The sequence below is a fragment of the Microtus oregoni genome, unplaced genomic scaffold, assembly GCF_018167655.1.
Source record: "Microtus oregoni isolate MIOR12 unplaced genomic scaffold, Mior012 000023F_ref0000262, whole genome shotgun sequence".
Lineage (NCBI taxonomy): Eukaryota > Metazoa > Chordata > Mammalia > Rodentia > Cricetidae > Microtus > Microtus oregoni.
The window spans coordinates 25,661,942-25,687,736 of NW_024543082.1; the positions used below are offsets into that span (position 1 = coordinate 25,661,942).

The window sequence follows — 25,795 nt, forward strand, 5'->3', positions numbered from 1 at the left end:
TGGGAGCCAAACTCCGGTCCTCTGTGAGGGAAGTACTGTATGAGTACCTAATGGCTGAGCCATCACTCTAGTCCCAATTTTGATAATTTTTCTATTATTGAATTCCAACTTTATTTTCGTGAGATCAAAAACTACGTGTAAGGACACATCACAGCAGTGCAGAGAAAAGCAAAGGGCCTTGGGTGCCAGACTCACCAGTACAAACAAAGCAACAGGACCAGAGACTGTCCTTGTGAGAATTTGTTAACGTTTTTGTTTGTTTTGTTTTTCAGGCAGGTTCTCACTTATGTAGCCCAGGCTGGCCTTGAACTCATGATCCTTCCTCCTCTACCTTCTGAATGCTGGGGTACAGTCTTCTCCCTTCAAGATTCATTATTAAATACATCTGACTTTTGTAAGCATTCTATGGATACCAAAGTATCTTTTCATTTTTTGTTCATTTGAGAGATGGTGCATTTATACACAGACACCCATTTTATCATGTTATTTTCTTTTTAAAAAAGTTTTTTATTTGTTATGTATACAGTGTTCTGCCTGCATGTATCCTTGTAGGCCAGAAGAGAACACCAGATTTCATTTTGGAAGGCTGTGAGCCACCATGTGGTTGCTGGGAATTGAACTCAGGACCTCTAGAAGAGCAGCCAGTGTTCTTAACCGCTGAAACCATCTCTCCAGCCATTATTCAGTTCTTTGACCATGCCATACCATACATAACATGTGCTCAAGATTTGACCAATTCTGAAATCAGCATAATGGAGTCTTTGGGTATAACTATTTTATCTAATTCTTCTTGCATGTCTTACAATTTTGGCCTATTTAGCCCTTGTGCTGTTTATCATGTGTGCTTATACATTCGTGGTCTGTGTTTTTATCTATGTACCTCTATTTCAATTTTCTTTTTTTAAATTTATTTTTATTGATTTTATTGAGCTATACATTTTTCTCTGCTTCCCTAACTTTCTCTCCCCTCCCCTTCAACCCTCTCTCATGGTCCCTATGCTCCCAATTTACTCAGGAGATCTTGTCTTTTTCTACTTCCCACGTAGATTAGATCTATACATGTCTCTCTTAGGGTCCTCATTGTTGTTTAGGTTCTCTGGGATTGTGAACTGTAGGCTGGCTTTCTTTGCTTTATGATTAAAATCCACTTATGAGTACATGTGATAATTGTCTTTCTAGGTCTGCGTTACTTCACTCAGTATGTTTTCTAGCTCCATCCATTTGCCCGCAATCTATTTCAATTTTCATTGCTCATCACCATGACCTCCTGTTATCATCCTCCTAGCTCTGCTGGGATTTGTATGTGGGTCTTAAACGTTTTCCTCAGGTAGGAAAACAGGCATTAGCCTCCAACTTTTCGCATATTTGTCAGTAAACTGTTTTCTCCCTGTTGACTGAGTGGAGTTTTGACTGATCAAGGATTTCATGAGTTGGAGTCCTTTCCTATCAGAAATCTGTGGATATCATTGCACTAACTTCCAGAGATCAGATCTTGTTCTTTTTTTTTAATATGATTTATTTTAGTAATATTTTAAATAAGGTTTAATAAGATTTATGTATGTTTATATGTGTATTTCACCCACATGTATGTATACCAACTGCATGCGGTACCTGTGGAGGCCAGAAGTGGGCATCATATCCTTCTAGAGCTGGAGGATGATGGTACCTTAGCTGTTTGTATGGTAGGAACTGAACTCTGGTCCTCTGCAAGAACATCAAGTGCTCTTAACTGGGGAGCCATCTTCCTAGTCCCCAGGCTCTAATTCCTGCTGTGTATCCTCTTGTAACCCCCATCCCACCTGCACACAGTGTCAGATTTGATCAGGAACTTGCTAGGGTGTGTTCACAGTCTGGAATGTCATTCCCTGGGATTTCTTGGTCTAACAAAATTTCTCCTTTACAAGTTTGTTTCTTTTATCTGAGCCTCCCCCCCCCCCCCCCCGAGCCAGCTCCCCGAACACAACCTCCTAAACCCCTTGGACTATTTATTTGTCCTCCAGTCTCATCTTTGTTCTGTGCTCTGAAAGATTTCCTACTTGATCTTTTAGCCCATTAATCTGGATCTCAGTAGTGATTAATCTCTTTCATTTAGGTATAAAATCAAGTGCATTTTTTTAAAATCCCTTCTATGTTTATTTGTGTGTGTCTGTGGGGGAAGGCGGTACATGCACCAGTGCGCATTTGTGGAGGTCAGAACTTGTGGGAGTTGGTTCTCTCCTTCCACTGCTTGGGTTCCCAGGATGATCAAACTCAGATCATCAAACTTTGCAGCAAGTGCCTTTACCTTTCGAGTCATCTGGCTAGACTTCTGGTTTTTGAGTCAGAGTCATATTACAGTCCTGACTCTTAATCTAAAGAAAAAAACCTCTAACTTCTGCCTTCTGAACTCTGGGTTACAAACCTGATCCTTCTGTCCCTTTAGATAATAGTGTTATTTCTGTGTAGGCTCAGTGAGGTTTGGGGATTGGGACTTTTGCGGAATACATGTTCCGAGCTGCAAATTCCCTCCCTGGGACGGAGAGAATGTGTTATCTTTCTCCAAGTTTCCTGTGAGAAGCAAGCTGTGCAGTGTTCTTCTGAAGCAGGGAGAGAGATACTTGCTCACTTGTCTCTGGGTTCCGCTCAGAGGATGGAGGGAGGATAGAAGAGGGAGGATGGGCACCACACACTGTTCAATCCTTCTTGCCACTCTGGGACCCAGAAAAGTCACTTATTCATATGGAGTTTGAAAACAACTTCATCCTTGGGAGCCACAAGATTTTGAGATCCAGCTTTTCCTTGCCTTTGGTAGTTTGTTCTTCCTTTGAGGACGCCAGTGCTAGGGGATGGGCGAGCCTTTTGACGTTTTCTCTGTTCTGAGACTCCTGCAGAACCCACAGCCTCATTCTGTCATATGCTCAGTAGCTTCTAGTTACTGACTACTGCTATTTCCTTTATATTTAATTGGGTGGCTTACACATCATTATCAGAATGTCAAAGGAAGAATAGGAAGACAATGAAAAGGGGGAAAAAGGAAGGCAGGATAGCATGACAGAAGACCTTCTGAGAATTGGTTCTGAGTTCCAAAACATTGCCTAGTGTCCCCTCTGACACCTCTTCAACTTTCTACCTGTCCAGTTTTATGAGGATGTACACTAATGGGGTCTGTATTTCTGGATTTACTGATTTTATGTCAGATCAAACACTTGGCCTCTGTTCCAGGATGGCTTCATTCCTATATTTCTCAAGGGAGAAAATAAAAAAGCTATTTTTTAACAGAGTGTTTTTAACAGTGTAACCCCTCTGTCTACACTGGTCTATGTCCTAGTGTAAGGTTGGAAGCTTCAGTCGAGAGCCTCTCTTCCCATAGTTTGACATCCAGTCATTGCAGCTGGACCTATGACTTGTGAATGTGGAGCTCTGTGTGTGTGTGTGTGTGTGTGTGTGTATGTCAACTGCCATCCCCGTGTGGGCCAAGTTCACAGTGATGAGAAAGTCACGAGATCACTAGGTGCACCCGCTCTGTTCTGCTGACCAAAAAGCAACCTGGTAGTTGGGGGCAAGGATTTATCTGGCTTATACTTCCAGGTCCAATCTGTTATTGAGGGAATTCAGGGCTGAAACTCCAGAAATTTGACACAGCAACCACAGAAGACCAGTACTTGCTGGCTTAATCCCTGGCTCCTGCTCAGTTGGCTTTTTACATACCCACAGGACCACAATGGGCTAGGCCCTCCTGCATCAATTAATAAACATGACAATCCCTCATAGATGCACCCACGACCAACCTAATCTAGGCAAACCCTCGGTTGAGGTTTCTTCAGATTTCTGGCTGTGTCAGTTAACAAGTAGACGCGTAGGTCTGTATGCTATTTATTGTACTCTTGCTGTCATATTTAATCTGGCTAGCACCCATCAAAAGAACCTCAGGAGACTTGAAACCTGAGATTGACTGAAGTAGTCTCCGAGCTGCTGAAACATAGGTTCTATTCCTGATGGCGGGGTTGTCCACTGCGCGTATGTCTTCTCAGGCCCTCACTGGTGAACCTTTGATTCTGTGACTGCTTAGGATGGGGGAGAAATTCCTAGTGCACACCTGCATAAAACATGTATATAAGTAATATATAATTAATTATACCACTGGCATCCCCAAACCATATGGTTCACTCCTAGCCATTGGCCAATTACCACATGTCTTTCTTTTACAGGATGCAGAAATAAAAAACAAAGAAGAAACAATTATTTGTTTCAAAGCTGCTCCCTGTCATTGGAGGTGACATAAAGGCTGGAATTTTAATTACAGATGAGGGTACCATTCTCATTAGCCACTAACTACACATGCATTGCTTTAGGAGGAGAAAGTAAAAGAACTAAATAGGGGTGACTAAAGGGGGCATCGCGTGTGATTTTAAGAATTTAAAAATATTTGAAAGCTACAAAAAAAAAAAAAGGGAAGGATCATTTGCACACAGGTAATTGTAGACTCTAGAAGTTAGGAAGAACCTCAGATGCCATTTTTAAGGTTACAAAGGCTTTCAAATTAACAAAAATTTCAAAAATTGTAGGAGCTCAGCAGCTGTAAAAGCTTATAAATTTTCTAAGAAGTTCAGACTTATTTTATAGATTTTTTTATTTACTGCACCTTTTAAAACTATCAGACCAACATCTTAAATTCAGTCTTTATATGAATGTTAAATACGTATCAATAACGACATTTTAAGAATTTTACGAATATTTTTTTGGGCTAGAGAGCTTAAGAGCACTGGCTGTTCTAGAGGTACTGAGTTCAATTCCCAGCAACCACATGGTGTCTCACAATCATCTGTAATAAGATCTGATGCCCTCTTCTGGCCTGCAGGCATACACGCAGACAGGACACTGTACACATAATAAATAAACTCTAAAAAGGATATTTTCTTTTTTATAGAGTTCCCATTCCATGATGCACAAACTGGGACTAACCGTGGCTGCAAGATGGTTAGAGCCTACACAAACAGGGCGGGGCAGCAACTCTCACAGGGGAGATCACAAGATGGTTAGAGCCTACACAAACAGGGCGGGGCAGCAACTCTCACAGCGGAACATGCTCTGACTTGATTTTCCCTTGTATCTAGCACTCACAATAAATGCTAATACACATTTTATTTTTGGAGTTGTGTATTCAAATAAATTCAATAAACAGATAAGCAGTGATATACCAAATACAGGCATTATAAATTTTCTTTTTAAAATAAATGTTTGTTTAGAATAAAATGCTGTTACAAAGACCAGAATTGGAATCTAATAAAACAATTTAATAAAACAAGGCACAATGTTTAAGGCAAAATTCATGAAGAAAGTATATAAAGTTAATATAAGATCATATTTTTTCATGTCCTTTGGGGGAAGGAGGCACAAGAATTTAAATAGTTTAAGCATTCTTTTTAGAATATTAGCCATTATAAGGTAACATAAATTTGATACAACAGGACTATATCTTTTCCAGAAAACAAACTCCATTATTAATTCACATTTCTGAGTTACATTTTAGTTATATATATACTTATACAGATATTTCTAATACATAAGACTTTAGGTACTGAAAACTAAAGAAGTCAGAGCATACATAATAATTTGACCAAAGTAGAAGTAACACTTTTCAGCATCTTGTTGGCATTTGAAGCCCCCGACTTTACAGAGAGCGAAGGTTGGTTATGCAGACAGTCTTTCCCATTGTGTTCTGTTCTAACAACACCAAATGGACTCAGAATACAACAAACCTCAGCACAAGTCTGCACATGACTGTTAGAAAGTGACCACTGGGGTCAGCACTGTTTCTCAGGAACACCGGTGCTGATCACGTTAACTGTGAGAACAGGGATTCTCAACCATCCCTGTACACAAAACCAATCAACTTACTTATGTATGGTTGCAGTAACAGCATTACCAACCTCATCCTACTTTCTTCCTCCAGCTAGAGTTTTGAATAAACAATTTTATTCAATTTAGTTATGGCCAAAAGAACAGAGTATATTCTAGTAAATGCAGACAGTTTTCTGCATGTAAATAACCTTCACTAAGCTACTAGATTTAATACACACGTAACACACACGCGAGACTGAATATTCTATCAGTTATCGAGGCTGACTAATGCTAAGAGAAAGCCTAGCAGCACCCGTCAAGACCACCTTCTAAGTGTTCAGAAGTGAGTTAGTGGAATGCTTAATTCAATCCTTAGTAAATAGAGATCAAGAAAAATGGAAAAAGAACGGTGGCACTTAAACATATTAAACTATCCCCTTCAGCCTATAGGAAAACGGTGATACAACATGCTATATACCTCAGTGACAATATTTTCCTAAGATGCTATAACTTCTCTTGTCCTTTGTGGTAGCATATACATTTAAATAAAACACTATATAAAAGATACACTTCTTTTCTGGGGGCCGGGTAGCGGTGGTGCTTGATCCTTGGTTCCAGAGGGCTCTTATCTCCTGGTACAGTATGATTAAGATTCCCTCCCCAGAACCTCCCCACCCCCCGAGAAACCAGCAGGCCTGTGGTGGCAAAGGAATCTCTCAGGATCAGACTTTCTCCTTCAAGTCAATGCAGAAGACCACACGGCCATCACTGACAATTTACCATATAATATACTTTATGTACTGTATTTTGAGTTAAATGCAAGACTTAAGGCACTTACTCTCAGACCACAAAGGATACTGCTACCAACTATACTATCAAAAAGATTACACGATGATGAAAATATAATACTACATGCTACTGAATCAATGTTACATAATATTAAATGCTTAGCATGCAGAAGATGAAGCTAACTAAACACTTCTTTTCTAAGCAAAGAAACAGAGTTACATGCTATAGGTCCCACACCTGAAGCCTACACAGCACCCTTCACCAGGGTTACACTGCCTAGCCTAACTTAAAAACGCAGTATGTTAACTGGAGAGCAATACTTAAAATGTACTTTTAGACGAAAGGCAAATCAATTAGGTAAAAATTAGGCACTTTAAACTAAATGCAGCTAAATAATTTTACATATACACTTTTACTGATAGTCATATCTATAAGCACTCATATGGGAACTTAGAGAATAAACATGTTTTTATGCAAAGAGCTACTTACTAAATGCTTAATTTGCAGTTTAAAAGAAAATAGCGCGATTCACCAAGGCTACCTGCTGTACTAGTAATGAGGCCAATGAGAAACTACTTTCCAGCTCTGGTAAGAGCAAGGGTAAGAGAAAGCCTACAGCTTGCTGGCTCTACTTTACCAGAGCAATGGAGCAGCCTCCAGCACAGGGACCAATAGAATAATAACAGTATTAAACTCAGTGACCAGGCTATCAGATGCCAGCAACAGACCACTTGGCAAGTCAATTTTAAAACAATTCCTTATTACTCAAAAGAGCTTCACTGACTTAATTTTCCCTATCCTTTGCTGCTTCTAAAGATTTGTTTTTCTTAACATTCAAGCAAGGAGCCTCTTCTTGAGCCTTCATAAACCCAGTATTTGCAGTGTCTGTCAGAACTGGTCTGCACTGACATGCTGCACTATTGAGGGTTGCCTTTAATTTTTACTTATATCACCCCCAACTTTCTCATATTTGAAGTCAATTTACAATGTATGTGTATTTTTAATATTAGTGACAAAAATTTAAACATCAAGACTTTCAGACCAGGAGGCCCCTCTGGCATACTTCTACTGAGCTGGGTCCGTGGTTTACACCTGTGACTTGAGCAGCTGGGAAGCTGAGGCAAGACTGGGCTACACACATTAAGTTCAAGGCTAGCCTGAGCTACACAGCCAGGCCCTGTCTCAGAAAATAAAATAGCTGTATTATGAAAATTAGCCCTTGCCAATTCTGAAACTCTAAGAGTTCATTAGCTGTATAAATAATGGGATTCATAACTAGCGAGACAGACTACCACTACTACAGCATTCGGCTGACTTCAGAAGATGATCAGAATTCTAAATGGCCAATTCCTATCTCACTAAGCTAATGTCTATTATCAGTTTTCTAAAAAAGGAAAAGGACGAAAAAGGAAGAAAAAAGATTTTAGCAATCATTGGCAGCTCTTGTAAAGGATAAGGCCAAAGATGGATTAAAAACAAACAAAAAAAGTAAAACAGCTACCAAAGAAGACTTCATAAAAGCTATCTATGCTAGGCGTTGACTGTAGCTTGCTTAGCATGCACAAGGCCCTGCATCTATCCCTATAAACCCAACCCCTGCCCAAAAGACAGCTACACACTGACCTGGCTCACTGTTCACAGAGTTTAACTACACATATAAAAAACTCTTCATTGAAAGAACTCCATAGGATAGATACATCTACATGCCACAGGCGGGAATATTTATATTTATGACAGATGAAACAGTACAGCTTCTCTCTAGGAAGCTGGAAAGAGTAGCATTAGATGCTCTATTTACAAGGCTATTTACAAGTAATTCCTAAAAGGCTACTCAAGCTATCACTTAGTACTAGAGGATTATCAATAAAAAAAACTAGAAGTATTTAAACCAGAAGAATAGGGTCCCATCATCTGAACATTTTCCATGAAAATATTCTATGTTGTTTAAGTAAAGTCATCTAGTTACAAAGCATTTACAAGTTTGACACTTGGGTACTGCCCAAGTGTCACTGCCTGTCCTAATCCAGCAGTCTGCAGCTTACAGCTGCATACTTGGGAAGTACAAAGACTATAACTTCTATTGTACAATTAACTATGCTAGCAGTACAAACATCACTTCTATAAACACAGGAAGAAAATTCCTAAATAAAAAATTATCTTACTACACTATTTTGAGGAAAAGGTAAGGGGACTCACTATAGCAGCGTTTCACAACTGCAGCCACGAAACTCTCGTGTTTCATGACGTAACACAAACACACACAAACCCTGAATTACCCTATAATCTACAAATATAATCTACTAAAATAAAAGCAATATATACAAGAAACCTACCATGCAAATATTGTCGGCATACAGCTGGCTTCTAACAAAGCACTCTTCAAGATCACCGGCACCCTAATGTGATCTGAACCTACTGTTAGCGCTTACCAACCAGTCTTCATGCTACTACATACAGGCTGCTTATTCGATCATCAGTATTGAGAGTCAGTGTTTCCTAATTCCAACTTAAAGTTTTAACATTAGTTTTTATTGCATAATCAACTAGCTAGCAAATCTGTTAATTTCCAATGACAATAATTTGCGTTGCTACTTTTCTCCTACACTTTAAGGATACAACATTTTAGCGTTTTCTGTCCTGTTTTATTGATATTTCTTTCTCAGTGCTCAACAGTTCTATGAGATGAACAAAATGAGCTCCACTTCTGACTATCTTCGAATAGTCATGTTATATTAATCTAGTTGTAGTTTTTCTTTCAAATGGGGAGGAATTTTTGGTTTAGTTTTTAATAAAAGCAAAGGAGACACATTTTGGTGTGGGAGAATTGTCTGTATTCTGTCAATCATGTTTTAAATAAACGCTGATTGGCCAGGCAGAAAGTATAGGTGGGAAAACCAGACAGGAAGTAGAAATGATATAATGAGAACAGGAGAATTCTGGGAAGGAGGAAGTTGATTCCTCCCACTCCTGCCCAGATCACCGAAGCAGCAGGATGTGATCTGTCTCACTGAAAAAGATACTGAGCCACATGGCTAACATAGATCAAAAAAATGGGTTAATCAAGGTGAGAGAGTTAGCCAGTGAGAGGCTAGAGCTAATGGGCCAATCAGCTTTATAACTTAGAGATTTATGTGTGATTTTTCTCTGGGACTAAACAGCTGGGGGTACCGGGCAGGACAGAAAACCCCAACAAACGAGCCAGTCCCCTTGATGGTTAAAATCCACCCCCACCCTAACCCACCCCCACTTTGAGACAAGTTTTCATGTATCTATCCCAGGCTGGCCTCAACCTCACAATGGCGCCCAGGCTAACTCTGAACTCATCTTCTGCCTCTACCTCCTAGTGCTGGTTTGGAGGTATGCACAACCATGGCCAACTTTTCTTGATTTAGTCCACGATTATAAAGCAGTTTTTCTTAGATCACTTGCCATCTAGATTTTCCTGTTGGGAAATATTATTATAGATTATTCTATCTTTTGGCAAATAGATTGATCACTCCCATAAGTGTAAAAGCCATGCTTACAAGAGATCATTGCAATTAGCAAAATGAAGTTAAGATGGTCATGGAGGCAGGTGGTGGCACGCACCTTTAATGCCGGCAACAGGAGGTAGAGGCAGGTGGATCTCTGAGTTCCTGGCCAGCCCATTCTACATAGAGTTCCAGGCCTGTAGGGCTCGGGTATTATCTACATAGTTCTTTACCTAGCCTGTTAAAGCACATTTCCAAGTGTTCTGCAGAGTGTCAGGTTGCAGGCTTTTCTGAAATCATTTCTAGAATAAGCTTCCATACCCTCGCTATGATTAAGGCACTGTAACACATCACAACTAGACTGCATATATTTAGTAACAATCACACAAAACAAGAGCTGAAGTTTAAATTCCATTTAAAAGGGATAGTTCTCACAGTACCAATTGGTTGGTCAGAAAGGCTCAAGAACGGATGACGCTCATTCTATTTACAGCCTAGTGTTCAGCACAGATCAGGACAACTCTGGAAGCACAATTGTGATGACTGACATCTTAGTCAACCCAATGGCCCCAGGTAACACCACTCCAGGCTGATTGTGACTGCTCCTCAGAGTGTACCATTCTCTAGTGTTTGATCAAAGACTTAGTAAAAATTGTGACCAACCAGCTGATGAATTCTGAACTGCCATGCAGAATAAATTACACCCAAAGAACCTAGGCAAGGAACTGGACTCTTTCTAAACAGATAGATCACTGCAACTCTTACATGGACAGTCAAGATGAAAACACTAAGGCTTCCAATCAACTTCAAGCTTCATTTTCTTTTTGAATCATCTTTGCTTAGTGTTTTAGCATTATCAACACCCACTGCTGCTCAACCAAGAAGGACCTTCTGCATCCTGTGCGCCGCAACACTGGCCTCATCTTCTGAGTCAGACTCACTCTGGGACGTGGAGCTGTGCGAGGCAGAGCTGCAGGGGGAAGAGCATTCTGGAGAACACAAATAGTGCATCAGGGGGAGGCGGTACTTCCCACAGAAGTCCACAAACTTAATTTGTCTGACACAGCAGTCAAAATAGACTCCTAGAGAGAAGAAGAATATAAATCAGTAAAAGCAAAGACGCAGTTTTTTTTCTATAAAAAAAAACCAAAAAACAAAAAACACCACCACCACCATTCTGAAAAAAGTTGAATTCCGGATCCTCCTGCCTCCACCCGTCCCAAGGGTCTAGGATTACACATGTGCACAATCACTGGGAGAGCAAAACTGACAGAAACAAGGCCATTCTACATTTATGCTGGCTCTAAATCTCTGGGTTACAAAGCTAATGATTTCATTTAGTATATGCAAAATCAAATATACTTTGGTAGATTAAAATTGGTACTTCCCTTACTTGGCTCTTCAGTGCTCCTGAACTATGACCCTTCAGTGAAGTAGAGCTACAGCCAGAGTTGAGAGGAAAGCAAGGTCACCATGTCCCAGACTCTAGCTGGTCCTTTAGGAATACTTTACACACACCAAGGCCACCCCTATGCCTGCAGTATAACCAAACTATGGAGATTTGTGCCCACTGTCTCTCTGAAGAAAAATCTCAACTTCAAGTCTGAGTTTCCCTACTATTCTCTATCCCACAATGGGCCAAAACAAAGTAATGTGGTCTAATCAAAGGAGAACTCCCCACTGACAAGACTCCCTCGCTCACCGTTTTACTAGGTAACCCAGCTGGCCTGGAACTCTCAGGATGGCCTCCAACTGACAGAGCTCCTTGCCTGTGCCTTCTGAGTGTGGGAATAAAAGCACGTGCCAATCTGGCTCCCCTATAACCCTTTATGGTTTACTACTCTGAACAACTGAGAAAGTAGATACATTCAATAGGTTTATAATAAAGCCTCATAACTAGGTTATCTCTAGTTTTCATCTCTAAGCTTTCAAACCATACAGAGAAAATGTCTCATAAATGAGATAATTTTTAACTTATAATTCATTAAGGAACCTGGGGTGGTGGGGATAGGAAAGCATGATTGATTTTATTTTACTTATTTATTGATGTTATCTGAAAATTTAAACTTGTAATTTTTAAGGCATTCCTAAGATAAACTACTCTTTAGAATACTAAAGAAGTCAATAAAAACCCGGCAAAGAGAAGAGTTCTTTTCTTTTTAGAGGGCCATTCCCAAAAGGGCAGATTCTGGCACACTGGATTTCACAGGAAGCAATGGTGTGAATGCTGCCTCTTACAAATCTTCACACCCAGTTTCAACAGTTCCTGCCTCTGCCAAAGCTACTTCAGGACAGACAGAGGTCCACAGAGGAAGACAGCAAACCTTGCTTCTGAGGGGAGTTGGCCAAACCAGCTCAGAGAATGCTTTTCTTTTTAAACCCAGCCTTTTTGTCTTGCAACAATCTTGGAGAAATTTAACTTTTGTTTTCCTCTATCACCTCTCATGTTCAGATGACCCTTCCTGGGAAAAATCTCACCTGGCTCTGACAAGGCTGTGCCACACTCTCTCGGTATTTACACCTGTCCCCATGCCAGCACCTTTCCATACTCACTAAAAACGGACTCGCATGGAAGATAGCCAAACATTTTCAAACTATTTTAAGGAATTAGAACCATTTACACTTCTCTGTGTTTCCTTTCATCTGATCATCTTACTTTCAACACCATGTTCCAAAGCAGGAAGACATCCTGGGTATTTTCCTTGTGTTTGAAAGAAAACTAGTGTGAAAATAATTTCTAAGGAAGGAGGCACAGGGGGTAAATGCCTTTGTGTGAAGACATTTTAGCTAATTAAATCAACGCTGAATCAATTTTTACAAATGGCTAAATGAGTGAAAAAGGCTAACACCAGACTCACTTACCACCACATTTTGGGTTTGGGCAATTGCTGGCTGAACCCAAGTATCTAAGGAGATTCCCAGGAAGATCATAGGGAGTGTAAGAAACACTTCGGATCTTAATGGTCCTTGCAGCTAATTCCAGAAGAGTTGGAGGGTCATATGTTAAATCCCTAACAAAACGGACAACCAATGGATTTCCTCGCAAACTCAACTCTTCCAGATGAATAAGGTTGAGGATCTCACGAGGCAGGTATGTCAGCAAGTTATTGTGAAGACTCAGGGAACGAAGGGAATGCAACCTAGAGTGAACACAATACACAAGCCAAGGGCAGCGGATGAGCGCAACAGCCTAGAAAGCTACGTTAACATACATTTCTATACATACATAACCACGTCTATGTGTGTATATTCAGGGTCTGAGCTTTCCATATGAATGAACAATTAGGATTGAGGCCAATAAAGGAAAAGAATTAAAGTGTCTAAAACAGCTCAAAATACAGCTTCACAAATGCTACCAAAGACTTTCCCTCTGGGATCTTAAGAGTACTCAAAACATTTACAAACTATTCTGAAGTCCTAACTTAAACACACACACACACACACACACACACACACACAAAATGATAGATTTAAAGACATTGAAGGGCATATTTTATTTATCACTTACACACCCGAAAATGATTTCAGGTATGCTATGAATAATGATCCTTTTCATTATAAAGCCATACCAGGACAGGAGTGCTTAACATCAAATACAAACTGCCAAGTTCCACAAGACCCAAGGAAAGCTATACCAAATATTTTTCTCTCTCTCTCCCCCTCTATATATCTATAGATATGGATATAGAGGTAGATAAATAGATATCTGTATCTAGGTATATCTAGATATAGATATATCTTTTAAAAAACACAAACAAGAAGAAAGCTGAGAGGTTGGGTCAGTCAGTAAAGTCTCTGACTTGCACAAGGATCCAAGTTCAATCCGCAGCATCAATGTGAAAATGCCAGTAAAAAATGTCAGGTGTGGTGCATACTTGTAATCCCACAAGTAACTCCCTGGGGCCTTCTGGCCAACAAGTCTAGACCAACTGATGAACTCCAGGCCAATGAAAGACCCCATCCACATGAGCATGCATACCTGTACCTACCTGCACACATACATGTACTCACACACACACAAACACAGCAAGCTGAGCAAATAACTTGGGTAATAAACCAGAACACTTATTAAAAATTACTCAGCTTAAAACAAACTTTTTTTGACTACTTATTTCTTTTCCTTTTCTTTATGAATCAAGCTGGTCTTAAGACACTCCTGTCTCGGCCTCCCTAGTTCTGATTACTGGCACACTCTTCATTCTTTCCCATACATAAGGCACGAGAGCGTTCTGACAGTGGTCCCAACCACAGCTGCCTGTGTCTAGAAGCTGAGACTACTCACTGTGAGAGCTGAGGAGGCACACTCTGGATTTTGTTGTCACATAACACCAAGTAATTCAGAGAAGGAAGATTTGCTAATTCTGGTGGGATTTCTTTAATGAAGTTTCCTCCAAGGTATAAGCATTCTAAACTGCAAAAGCAAATTGTAAAAAAGTAAATAAACACAAGATATTTCATCGCCTCCACTGTAACAGACACATTCACCACAATCTTACTCAGGATTTGCTATAAACTAGCCAGTGGTTCTCAATGCTGCAGCCCCTTAATACAGTTCCTCGTGTTCTGGTGACCCCAACCATAAATCAGTTTCACTCATAACTGTATTTTGCTACTGTTAAGAATCATAATGTAAGTATCTGATATAATGAAACTGGTCTTAGGTTAGTTATCCCTGTGATAGGGTCATTTGACCACAAAAGGGTCACCACCCATAGGTTGAGAAACACTGTACAAGGCAGTCTCCAGAGAGAGAATGAAATCCCCAGGGAGTTGATACCTTATCTTGTTAGACAAGACACATATGATTAAACCACCAAAACAAAAGGAACAGTTCAGGGCACTGAAAGAGAACAGGAAGGGTCACTGCAGCTCTCATTGGAAAAGCTTCCCAGAGTACTGTGAACCCAGCTGGGCTCTGAACTTAGCCCACAGACAGAGAAAAAGAGATTTCCAGGTAGAGGAGGGGGCTTTAAAGACTCAACAGGCACATTTGTTAACTAAAGAGAATTTTTACTGAACCCAAACAAGGCTGGAGATGCCAGATTACAGCATCACAAGATTCCAAGCTGGCATGCTTGTGTTGGATGCATTTACTAATAGACAACAGGGAAACCAATAGCCCTGCCCACTCCTGGAAAAGGGCAGAAAACCATAAACAAAGTTTCTACATAAAAGTTTTTTCCTTTGTTCTTAATAAAGTAAGTACATTCTTCAGAGGCAACCTGAATAAATTATGTAAAACCAATCATTACTATGAAGTTCAAGTTTTAGGTAAGGCTGTTTACTTAACAAAATAACATCTTAGAGGTAGGGTGCATTTATTGTAACAAAATATGACTCCATTTTCTTATGACTGCTGAAAGGCTCCAAAGGGATTTTTTTTTTTTTTTGCAGGGAGGTGGTAGTCAGCTCTTACAATATTCAAAAATAGACAGAACATACACTTATAATGCATTTGGAAGTTGCCCACTATTACTTTTGGTTTTGGTTTTCTGCTCAGAACTATCATTCTTTCAAACACTTTCAAGTAAAACATCAAAACAACAGCTTTATAGTGGGAAAAATCAGGCTACCACACTGTTATCCAAAACAGGAATTATCTGGAGGGCATTTCACTTTTTGTACATGTGTGTGCAAATGTGCATGTGAGTGGAAGCTAGAGTGAATGTGAGTGTCCTCCTCAATTGCTCTACCCAGAGCTCCCAGAGCCACCTGCTCATCAGCCTTCTCTGGTGATCCCAGCTCCACCTCAAACCATACTGCTGACACTCTAGTTTTCTTAAGATAATTCGATGGTGTAAGAAAGGTACCATTCTGAACTTTCCACCTATAGAGCTGCAGTTTACTAATTTGTGAAATTTAGTATGGTCTTTCTGTGTTCTGGCCATTTGCATTCAGAGCATTTCCTGTTCATACCATTTTCCCATGGGTTAGACATTTCCATTAGTTTGCCGAGAGCATTGCTGTTAAATGTGTTCTGCATAGCCTTGTTCCTTTGTGACCTCCTTTTGTCTGTTTTATACGTATTACAAGAATTCTTAGTGACTTTTTAAAAGGAGCAATTCAGAAGCTCTAGTTTGTCATCTGCCTTCTCACTGGATGTTAGTCTCCTACATAACCACCGCAATCCCTTGAGAGGTCTGCCATTTTTTGCTTCCAATATACAAAAAGCTACACTGCAGGCATATCAAGTTTCTGACTCCTAAAACTTCCTGTTGGAGTATTACTTAATTCATATCAAGTATTTCTGTTTCTTTAAATCCATTTTGCTTTGAAATCTACTTCCCTTGACTATGAATAATGCTTCCAGCTTTTGTTGTTGCTGTCAGCATTTACTTCATTCAATTCTACTCCTTCCTGGCCTAAGAATTAGGGCCAGTTATTTGCTGCTTATTAAATGGCATAGAATTATAAAGCACACAAAATATCCAGTCAACAAGTAATGAACACCTACCACGTGCTAGGCATCATTTCAGTCAGTCACTTGAGCTGTTGAAGAAGCACGTCTCTTAGGGCACACAGCACTTACAGGAGAAAGGGGTCAACCAGAAAGTAATGGGAGATTTTGCGATGTGAGCAGAGCTGAGTGAGCGGACTATGAGCTCCAGAGGGAAGTGACAGCTGCAATGCAAAGCTGTATGTAGCACAGCTGGTGTGGGGAGATCAGACTGCAGTGGAAATGAGGTAGTGTCAACAGGCAGCCTGGGAAGGCCAATCACAAAGCCTCACAAGAATTTTGAATATTATCCTAGGTATGATGAGTGGGTTTTAATACTTAATTTTCTGTGATTATTTACATACATGCATATGTGTGTGGTGCTCAGAGAAGTCGGACGTCATTGGATCCCCTAGAGCTGGAGTTACAGGCAGTTCTGAGGCACCAATCTTAGTGGTGGAACCTAACTCCAACCCTTTCCAAGACAGCTCTTAACAGAGTCATCTCTCAACCCTTTGGTGCATGGGGTTTAAATGAAAGCTAGCTGCGTCACTTCACTCACAGTTTAGAAGAATCACAATTAGTTGGGTGAGTGTGTGTGGCTGGAACACAGTGCAATTCCGATGAGAAGAAATGTCTTTTCACTTCTAACTTACTAAGTGTTTTTAAGGACCTTTCACGCACAAACAGGGAACAACCTGATTGCTGGTGCTAGGGTGCAGGTTCTACAACAACCTATCTCAGTTCTGCCTTCTTACTGGCACAGTTCCTTTCTTTCATTCACTTCCCCCACTGTTCTGGGTCATAAATGCTACTTCTATTTTGCTGGTAGATGTCCTTCAATTTCCTTCCACAACTGGCCTCATTATCTCACCAGTCACTGTTACTAACTTGTTCCTTTTCTCTTTAGCAGCTCTACGGTCATCCACAGTGGCTCCTACGTGTTCCTATTGTGAATGCCTGGTTCCCAGCTGGAGGTGCTAGTCAAGGTGGGGCCTCGCTGGCACAAGTGGGTCACTAGTGGCAGACCTCTCCTTCCCCAGTTCTTGCCATCTACCATGTAAGAGCCAACCTCTGCCACACATTCCATCATGAACTGAGCTGCTTCCCACGCTTCTCAACCACAAGGCTGACACTGTCTGAAACTGTGAGCCAGTTCTGTCCTCAAGTTACTCTTGTTAGGAATTCTGCTCCAGTTAAGCAAAAACAATCACCAAGGTAGCTACTAAGTGATTAACAGGCAGGCAGGCAGGCCTATAGAGTACTAAGGAAGATGAGGGGGACCAAGGAGCAGAGAGCAAGGTGGGAACCAGGGACTGGGTAGCACCTTCAAAGGCCCATTCAGGTTTTGGATGGAGCAACTCAAGATTTCATCATGATTCTCAGAATGGACTGCAACTTAAAAGTGATGAAATGCTTATTTCTAGAATTCTGCATGTAATGTTTCTGGGTCACAGTTGATTTTGAGTACCTGAAAGCTAGTAAATAAAATCATGAACAGATGTGGGAGGCAGCTGCATGTTTTTCTAAGAATTCTAATTGTGGCCGGGAGGTGGTGGCACATGCCTTTAATCCCAGCACTGGGGAGGCAGAGGCAGGCGGATCTCTGGGAGTTCGAGGCCAGCCTGGTCTACAAAAGCTAGTTCCGGGACGGGCACCAAAGCTACAGAGAAACCCTGTCTCGAAAAACCAAAAACCAAACAAAAAAAAAGAGAATTCTAATTGTGTTTCCATAAATGTTCATTTCAAAACTTCCCTTACTATTTCACTGAGAAATTTCCCCATTTATGGCCACCCATCAGATACATTCTCAGGCAAAATCAATCGCTCCCATCTATTAAATTCCACCTGCCTTTTATAAGCTTGCCTTCCCTTGCTCTGGGGTGATTCTAACAGTCAGCCTGAATCTGAAGCTGTCTTTTGTTTTAACTCTATCAATGGTATACTCTTTTCTAGTTCCCATTATGTAAAGCTTTTCAAACTTGCGATTCTCTCTAGACAAATGTTAACACTTAGAAAGATAAAGCAGACAGGCACTCTGTGTGTTTATAGTTTTCCTTTCTAAGATTACTCTGTAGCAAAAACAATACAAACCACCTGACCACCTAGACAAAGACACACTCTGGTTCTAAAGCTCATCTTTTCTACCAGTAAATATCTAAATACTAATGAAAAACAAAATCCTAGGCAGGCTGTTTTGATCCTACCAAGTCTGGGTTAATAAGTTAATGCTCAGACTCTCAGAGCACAACATGGAGGAGTTCCAGGCCGGCCAGGGCTACACAATGAGATGTCTCGAAATAAGACAGAGCAGCACAACACCAACAAAACAACAGTTTTTGGAATTCACACAACAAAACTATCCTGCAAGAGGAATTATTTTAATAAGAACACTAGTAGGGAGAAAAGTTTACCAAAGCTGGAAGTTTTTAATAAAGAATTCAACAGTGAAATGGTAGCATGCTCCAGAGCGAGGATAAACACGTACTCTTTACTTAGGTCAGCGCTATGAACTGAATGCTCTTTCCAGTGGAAACTAGTCCTTAAGGGGTGTCATTAGGAGGTAGCGGGCTCTGGTGACTGTTATCACACAAGCTCTGCATGGAGGCTAGAGAATGATCACACGGACTAGATGCCATCTGCCGGTGGCTGTTCTGACTTTGCCAGAGAAAGATCTGAAATTCTGAAATATAGCCTATGATTTTGAAATGATGCACTCATAAATCCTCTTGTGCAACTCATAGATATCACTAATCATGTCATGATCAGAATATTAAACTTACACTGTCAGAATTACTTCTCACTTTCAAACTCAAATAATTCCCAAAGCTCTAGGGACTTGAAATGTTTCAAGGATTTATGAGAATTAAACTTCTAAGCAAACATCTGTTCTAAACATCCTTTTCTGTAGTCAGAAAGACAACTGCTGAATTTAAAGCAAATCAGAGTGTTTAAAACACACTGGGGCTGAAGAGATGGCTCAGCAGTTAAGTGAACTGGCTGCTCTTCCCAGCACCCACATGACAGCTCACAACCATCTGTAACTCTAGTTCCAGGGGACCTGACATCCTCACAAAGTCATACATGCAGAGAAAATACTAATGCACATAAAATAAAACATCTGTCAGCCTTGACCTATTCCATCAGAACTGGGGTAACCCATTCTTCCAGTGTTGACATATGCAGAAAACAGGAAAATAATTCATCACCAAACTAATGGAATGAGTTTTTCTTTTCTTTTTAATATTAATATACCAATCCTGAATTTGTTCCTGATGGCTGGCTCTGCCTGCTTTCTTTCTTTCTTTCTTTTCTTTGGGTTTTTCAAGACAGGGTTTCTCTGTGTAGTACTGGCTGTCTTGGAACTAGCTCTGTAGACCAGGCTGGCCTTGAACTCAAGAGATCTGCCTGCCTCTGCCTCCTGAGTGCTGGGGATTAAAGGTGTGTGCTATACAACCTGGCTTCTTTCTTTCTGTTTAGTAGGCAGCTATTATAACATTTATTAAAACAATGCTACAAGTTAGTAGAAACAGCAGAAAACCCAGTTCCGCCTGCTTTCTTAGTAGCTAGCACCCCGGACCACCAGTGAGCTGGATCCTCCCACACCAGTCATCAGTTGAGAAAATGAAGCACAGGCCAGTCTGGCAGGGGCATTTTCTCAACTGAGATTCCCTCTTCCCAAATGATTGTAGCTTGTATCAAGCTGACATAAAACTAGCCAGCAGAATACCCCAACTATAACATAGTAGGAATAGTTGACTTCTTTTCTGAGTTGTGGTCAATGGGGTCCTGGAGACCCTAAATATCACAGGCTCTTGTCACTGCTTTTGGCTATCCTCCAGCTCTTGATGGTTAGACACATTGCTGAAGACATACATATGTGAATCATAAACCATGGAGAAATCCAACTGGTACTGCCCTGGCAGCTTCACCTCTCCTGGTTAGCTAGGAGTTATGTTCAATACCAGAGGAAAGTAATCATCAATTCTCAGCCAGCTGTGAACCCTTCAGGCTACAGGAACTGGCCAGGCAGAGATGCCACTGGTGCAGAAGTGGCAATGACGTTACAGCAGCAAACCAACCACTTTCTGATTGGACTTAAGGCCTCTTCTATAACTTCAAGGAAGCAGTATTTTCTAGACACAAGGACTGTTGCACACACTAACTCACAGCAATTGTGACAGCATGCAAAAGACCTGCACAAACTCAACCCACCAACCACCACAACAGGCCAAGAGTAGCAGGGTAATAGGAACCATGACCTTGGTGGGTTTAAAAGAAAAACAAAAAGAGAACTTGAAGTTGGGTGGGGAGGGAGGTAGAGTAGGAGGGAGGGAGGGCGGAAGCGCACGTGCGCGAGAGCATGCCAGTTGGCGGTGGCATGGGGGGTGACTACCCTCAAAATAGTATGAAATTAAAGGAAATCAACACAAATTCAATGCAAGGTTTTAAACAGGCACACTGTTTTATTTAAATTTTAGCACATTTTTCTACTTATCTTGTTGGGGCTAGTCATTCCTAGGATAGCTCCAACAGCTTTAAACACTCCAGGGATTGCCATCTCTTGTCTCGTCACAATCCTCCTAGACCACACTAAACAGACACCAATAGACAGTCACTAAAAAAAGACACTGCTTTTTTTAAAAAGATGAGAAAAGGACCCATGAAACTCATTTGGCTCAGATTCAGTCTCCAAATAGCATCCAGAGTCACACAACCCATTTACTCAGTTTGCTGCTCAGTGAGAAATAAATTTAAGCCCTTCTTCAATTAGTTTCTGAACTGAGGAATAAAACCTAAATTCATTAGAAGAAACTGTGAACCACTCCTACCTTTCAGCACTGTAAACAAAAACAAGCCTGCCTACACAAAGCTGAAAACTTACACTTATTTGCTGAAGAACCTGTATTTTAATGAACAGAATGTATATTTATACGATGGCCTGATTTACTGGGGGGAATGAAGCCAGTCATAAAAATAAACAAAACTTCCAGTACCCATTTGTTTGTTATTTGTCTGAAAGTCATCTTTTAGATTTTTTTTTTTGAGACAGGGGTTTCTGTGTAGCTTTGAGGCCTGTCCTTGAACTTGCTCTTGCAGACCAGGCTGGCCTCAAACTCACAGAGATCCGCCTGCCTCTGCTGGGATTAAAGGCGTGCGCTGCCACCACCACCCAGCCCTAGCATTTCTTTTTAATTCAGATTTTTGCCACTAAGGGAAAAATCAACAAGCAGAATGAAGCTACATCTAACACACACAGGAAAACCTGGACAGGCCAATGCACACGAAACCAAGATTTGTTACCCTTCCTGGAACAGTAACAGGTAGAGAAGGGGAAAATTCTGTTGGTCATATGCTCTTTTAAAAATTGCTCTTAACTGTTCTGTAAAAGGACAGAATCTTCTTCATATGCCAAAATATTAGATTGGCTCAAGAAGTGGCTCTTGGGGGCTGGAGAGATGGCTCAGTGGTTGAGAGCATTGCCTGCTCTTCCAAAGGTCCTGAGTTCAATTCCCAGCAACCACATGGTGGCTCACAACCATCTGGAATGAGGTCTGGTGCCCTCTTCTGGCCTGCAGACATACACACAGTCAGAATATTGTATATATAATAAGTAAATAAATATTAAAAAAAAAAGACAAACATTTAAAAAAAAAAAAAGAAGTGGCTCTTGCCGAGATGGAAGGTCACGTGGTCCACCCTCAGCACCAGAAGGGTGGAGAGGTGCAGAGCAGTGCAGCGCAGGCCAGGTTCACAACAAAGAGCAGTTACACAGACTCTGGAAGGACACAGTGTTTAGGAGCTACATAGGCTCCAAGCGACTGTGACACCACCAACCTCCCCTTTTTCCAGTTTCAAAATAGTTAACAGTCTGAGAACTGAACCACCTGAGCTCTCATTGTGGTCATGATTTGGCTCCAAGCAACTCATTCACATGAAATCTCAGCTTCCTCATCCGTGAAAAGAAGGAAATGAACTAGGTCATGGCCAAATCTAGGAATACAATTCTGTATGACCCTTCTGGCCTACATCCAACTAGAATTTATTATCTAACCTTTGCTGATTCCTATCAGTAGAGAAATAAAGCACAGGACTGACAACAAAAATCATGATGCAAAAAGTCCCACAATTTATCAAGTCAAGAGATTAAAGACTAACAACCTTCAGTAGCAGGTATCAGGCCGGAAAATCAGGTCAACCAGGTGTAAATGACCTGAAGCGGTTCTCTGGATCACTCAAGCCAGCACAACAGAAGCCTAGGGACTCAGGTCCAAGCCCTATCCACCCACTGTGGAAAATTCATGGGTTTGGTCCACCCTGAGCACAAGACCTCAGAAGTCAAACCCAGTTCTACTACTTAATGGGTTTGTGATCTTGAGATTTCTCTTCTCTGAGCCTTTGTTCCTCACCTCATCTTAGAGAATGTTAGAGCCCTAAGATGGGGTACATGGCACTGCATAGTTTTATGCTTTCCATACATGTATTCTGCCTACTTCCTTTTCAATGTGGAGATAATACTCTCCCTGGGCTCCTCTTAATATGCTGGAATTGAAAAGGTTGAATTACATATCAGAATTAAAGGGAACCAAAGCCTGTCAAACTAACAAAATCTCTCCTTAACTGTCCCACATCCTCTCTTTCCCAAGCACGTAGCGTATTGTAGACTACCATCATTTCTATTTTACTGCAGCAGCCTCTTAAGCAGCCTCAAAGTTCCCTGTCTCCCACGTCACAGGAACAAGACACGTGTGCACTCGGAAAGGAAGCCACGCTCTATAGCAGTCTTCAAGCTGTGGTCCAGCCCGAGTGGCCCCAGTTTCTGTCCTCCACTGTCTAGTACAATGCCCATCTTTCAGCAGTTTGGCCGTTCTCCTCCTCCTCGTGCCGGGGCTTTCACAGCCACTCTTCTCTACTGGAGTGACCTTCATGGCTCCTTCCTTCAAAAGCCTGACTCAAACGGCACTTGCTCCAGGACTGACTTCTAAGCTCTGTAATTTAATAAGGAAGTCTATGATGCATTAGCGTCACTACCCTTTGCTAATATATCTGTTAGATCCATGCGGGCAGGGCATGCTCATGTCTCCCCAGAACCTAAGAAAACATTGGACACACTAAGTACTCTGTAAACATCTATCAAGGAGCAAATTAAGGGACACGGTGTCCAGATGCCTCATTTTGCAAATAGGACACGTTGAGTGGCCCGCCTAAGGCTGAGATGTTGATTTTTATTCCCAGGTCAATGTTTTCCCTGTTAATTCAAAGGTTCTTTCCTGCTCCACATTCTTTTACCTTGGCTCATCCAGTGAAGGAGCTGAAAATATTTAACAAATGGAAGATAGTTCATTGCTGCTGTTTTACTTCCAACTTCCCTGCAGGGCACCCTAGGGAACTTTCAGTCCCCTTTTCCTGTACCTCCTCGTCCCATTAAATTCTACATTACTGAATAAGCTACTTAGGTGAGGTAGACAACTCCTGTAAGGAAGAAATTATAGTCAATAAGATAAACGCAATGGTTTAATGAGTGAGACAGAGACAAAGTAGTTTGGCTGTAATTGTCCGGGGAACAGTAAAGAAGGGAGTCACAAGATGGGCGGTGGTGGGGCATGCCTTTAATTTCAGGCACGGGCCTGAACTCTCCGAGTTCGAGGCCAGCCTGGTCTATAGAGTGAGTTCCAGGACAGGGAGGGCTACACAGTGAAACTGTCTCAATAACCTGAAAGAAAAGGAAAAGGAAAAGAAAGAAAGGAATAACGGAAGAAACTCCTAAAATACGATTTTGAAGTGGGAATAAGTTCCCCGAAAGAGGCTTTGTATCCACCCAATCCAATCCACATTTAGCGAGTGTCAAGCTCCCTTTCCAACACGATGGGAAATGCAGATGCTCACTAACTCCACAACAGTATTTCCAGTTACGCTAAAGAGAAGAGGAATCTGGAAACAGAATGGAAAACAAGGGAGTAGGCCAGAGCACCTCCTACGCCACGTTAAAGGGCACGCACTTTGATGCAAGGGCATGGCAAGTCATGGAAAGCTTGCCCTCCGTTAATGGGTGCCCATTTGGCTGCTTCTCTAGACTCAAGAAATAAGGCAAAGCCGGATTTCGGGGCGCACGCCTTTAATCCCAGAACTTGGGAGGCGGAGACTAGCGCATCTCCGTGAGTTCCCGGCCAGCCTGGTCTACAGAGCGAGTTCTAGAGTCCATCGTTGGGGGGAGTGGGGGAAGCCTGCGGCTAAACTGCCTCGAAGATCTGTGCAGGCCAAACCCGATCCAAACGCCATGACCCACTCAACCTCATCTGTATGCTCCCACTGGCGATGGCCAGGCAGTCCTCGCCTCCAACTCAGTGCCACGGAGCTCGGGCCACCGCCCTGCTCTCCACCCCATCCCCACCCTGTCCCGCCGCCTCTCACCTCTGCAAGTTCTCGATCTCGGCGGGGATGCTCTGCAGCTGGTTGCCGCCCAGGCTGAGGGTCTGCAGCGCCCGCAGCTCCAGCAGCGAGGGGGGCACCTCCTGGAAGCAGTTGCCGCTGAGGTTGAGAACCTGGAGGCTGCGGCAGAGCGGCGAGCGGGCCAGGCCCTTGGGCAGCGAGCCCGGGCCGCCGAGCCGGTTGTTCCTGGCCAGCAGCGTGCGCAGGCCGCTCAGCGTCAGCAACTCGGGCCCCAGCGCCGTGAGCGCGTTGCCGCTCACGTCCAGGAGCTGGAGGTGCGGGAAGCCGCCGCCCAGCGACCGCGGCAGCGACGTCAGCCGGGTGTAAGGCAGCAGCAGCCGCAGCAGCGCCTCCCGCGAGCCCCGCCGCTCCTCGGCGCGCGCCTCCAGCTCCGACTCCAGGGCCTCGGCCGACACGTTAAGGCGGGACCAGTTGAGTTCGGCATCCCCGATCGCGGCCTCCTCCATCCCGCCCGAAGCCCAGGCCGCCGCCGCCGCCGCCGCCGCCGCGGCCCAGCGGCGCGCCCCGGAACCTCACGCCGAGCGCGGCGTCGGAAGTGGCGCGGCCCGGGGCGGCCCGCCGCTCACCCCGCGCGCCGCGCACACCCCGCGCGCCCGCCCGAGTCACGCGACGCCCTGCGCCGGGTGCGCGCGCCGCTCGGGGGCGGGCTCCGGCTCACGTGGCGCGCGGCGCGGCGGCCGACGGGAGCGAGCCGGGGCCTGGGCTCGCAGGAAGCTGCCGGGAGAGCCGTCCTGGCCGCCGGGGCGAGCTCCGCCTCGCGTGGCTCTAAGGGCGGCGCGCTGCTGGGCGAGCGGAAGCCTGTGGCGCTCTGAGTCCCGCCGCGCGCCCT

General features: G+C 42.7%; 1 protein-coding gene across 1 annotated transcript; it reads right to left on the bottom strand.

Annotated features, from left to right (window-relative positions):
* Positions 1–9,677: 9,677 nt before the first annotated feature.
* Positions 9,678–25,574, bottom strand: Lrrc58 (leucine rich repeat containing 58). The gene is made up of 4 exons (XM_041673408.1): positions 24,928–25,574; positions 14,362–14,490; positions 12,942–13,219; positions 9,678–11,161 (listed from the first exon to the last, which is right to left on the bottom strand). The coding sequence occupies exons 1-4, from the start codon at positions 25,410–25,412 to the stop codon at positions 10,953–10,955; spliced, it is 1,101 nt and encodes a 366-aa protein (XP_041529342.1). The 5' UTR covers positions 25,413–25,574; the 3' UTR covers positions 9,678–10,952.
* Between the last annotated feature and the right edge of the window lie 221 nt (positions 25,575–25,795).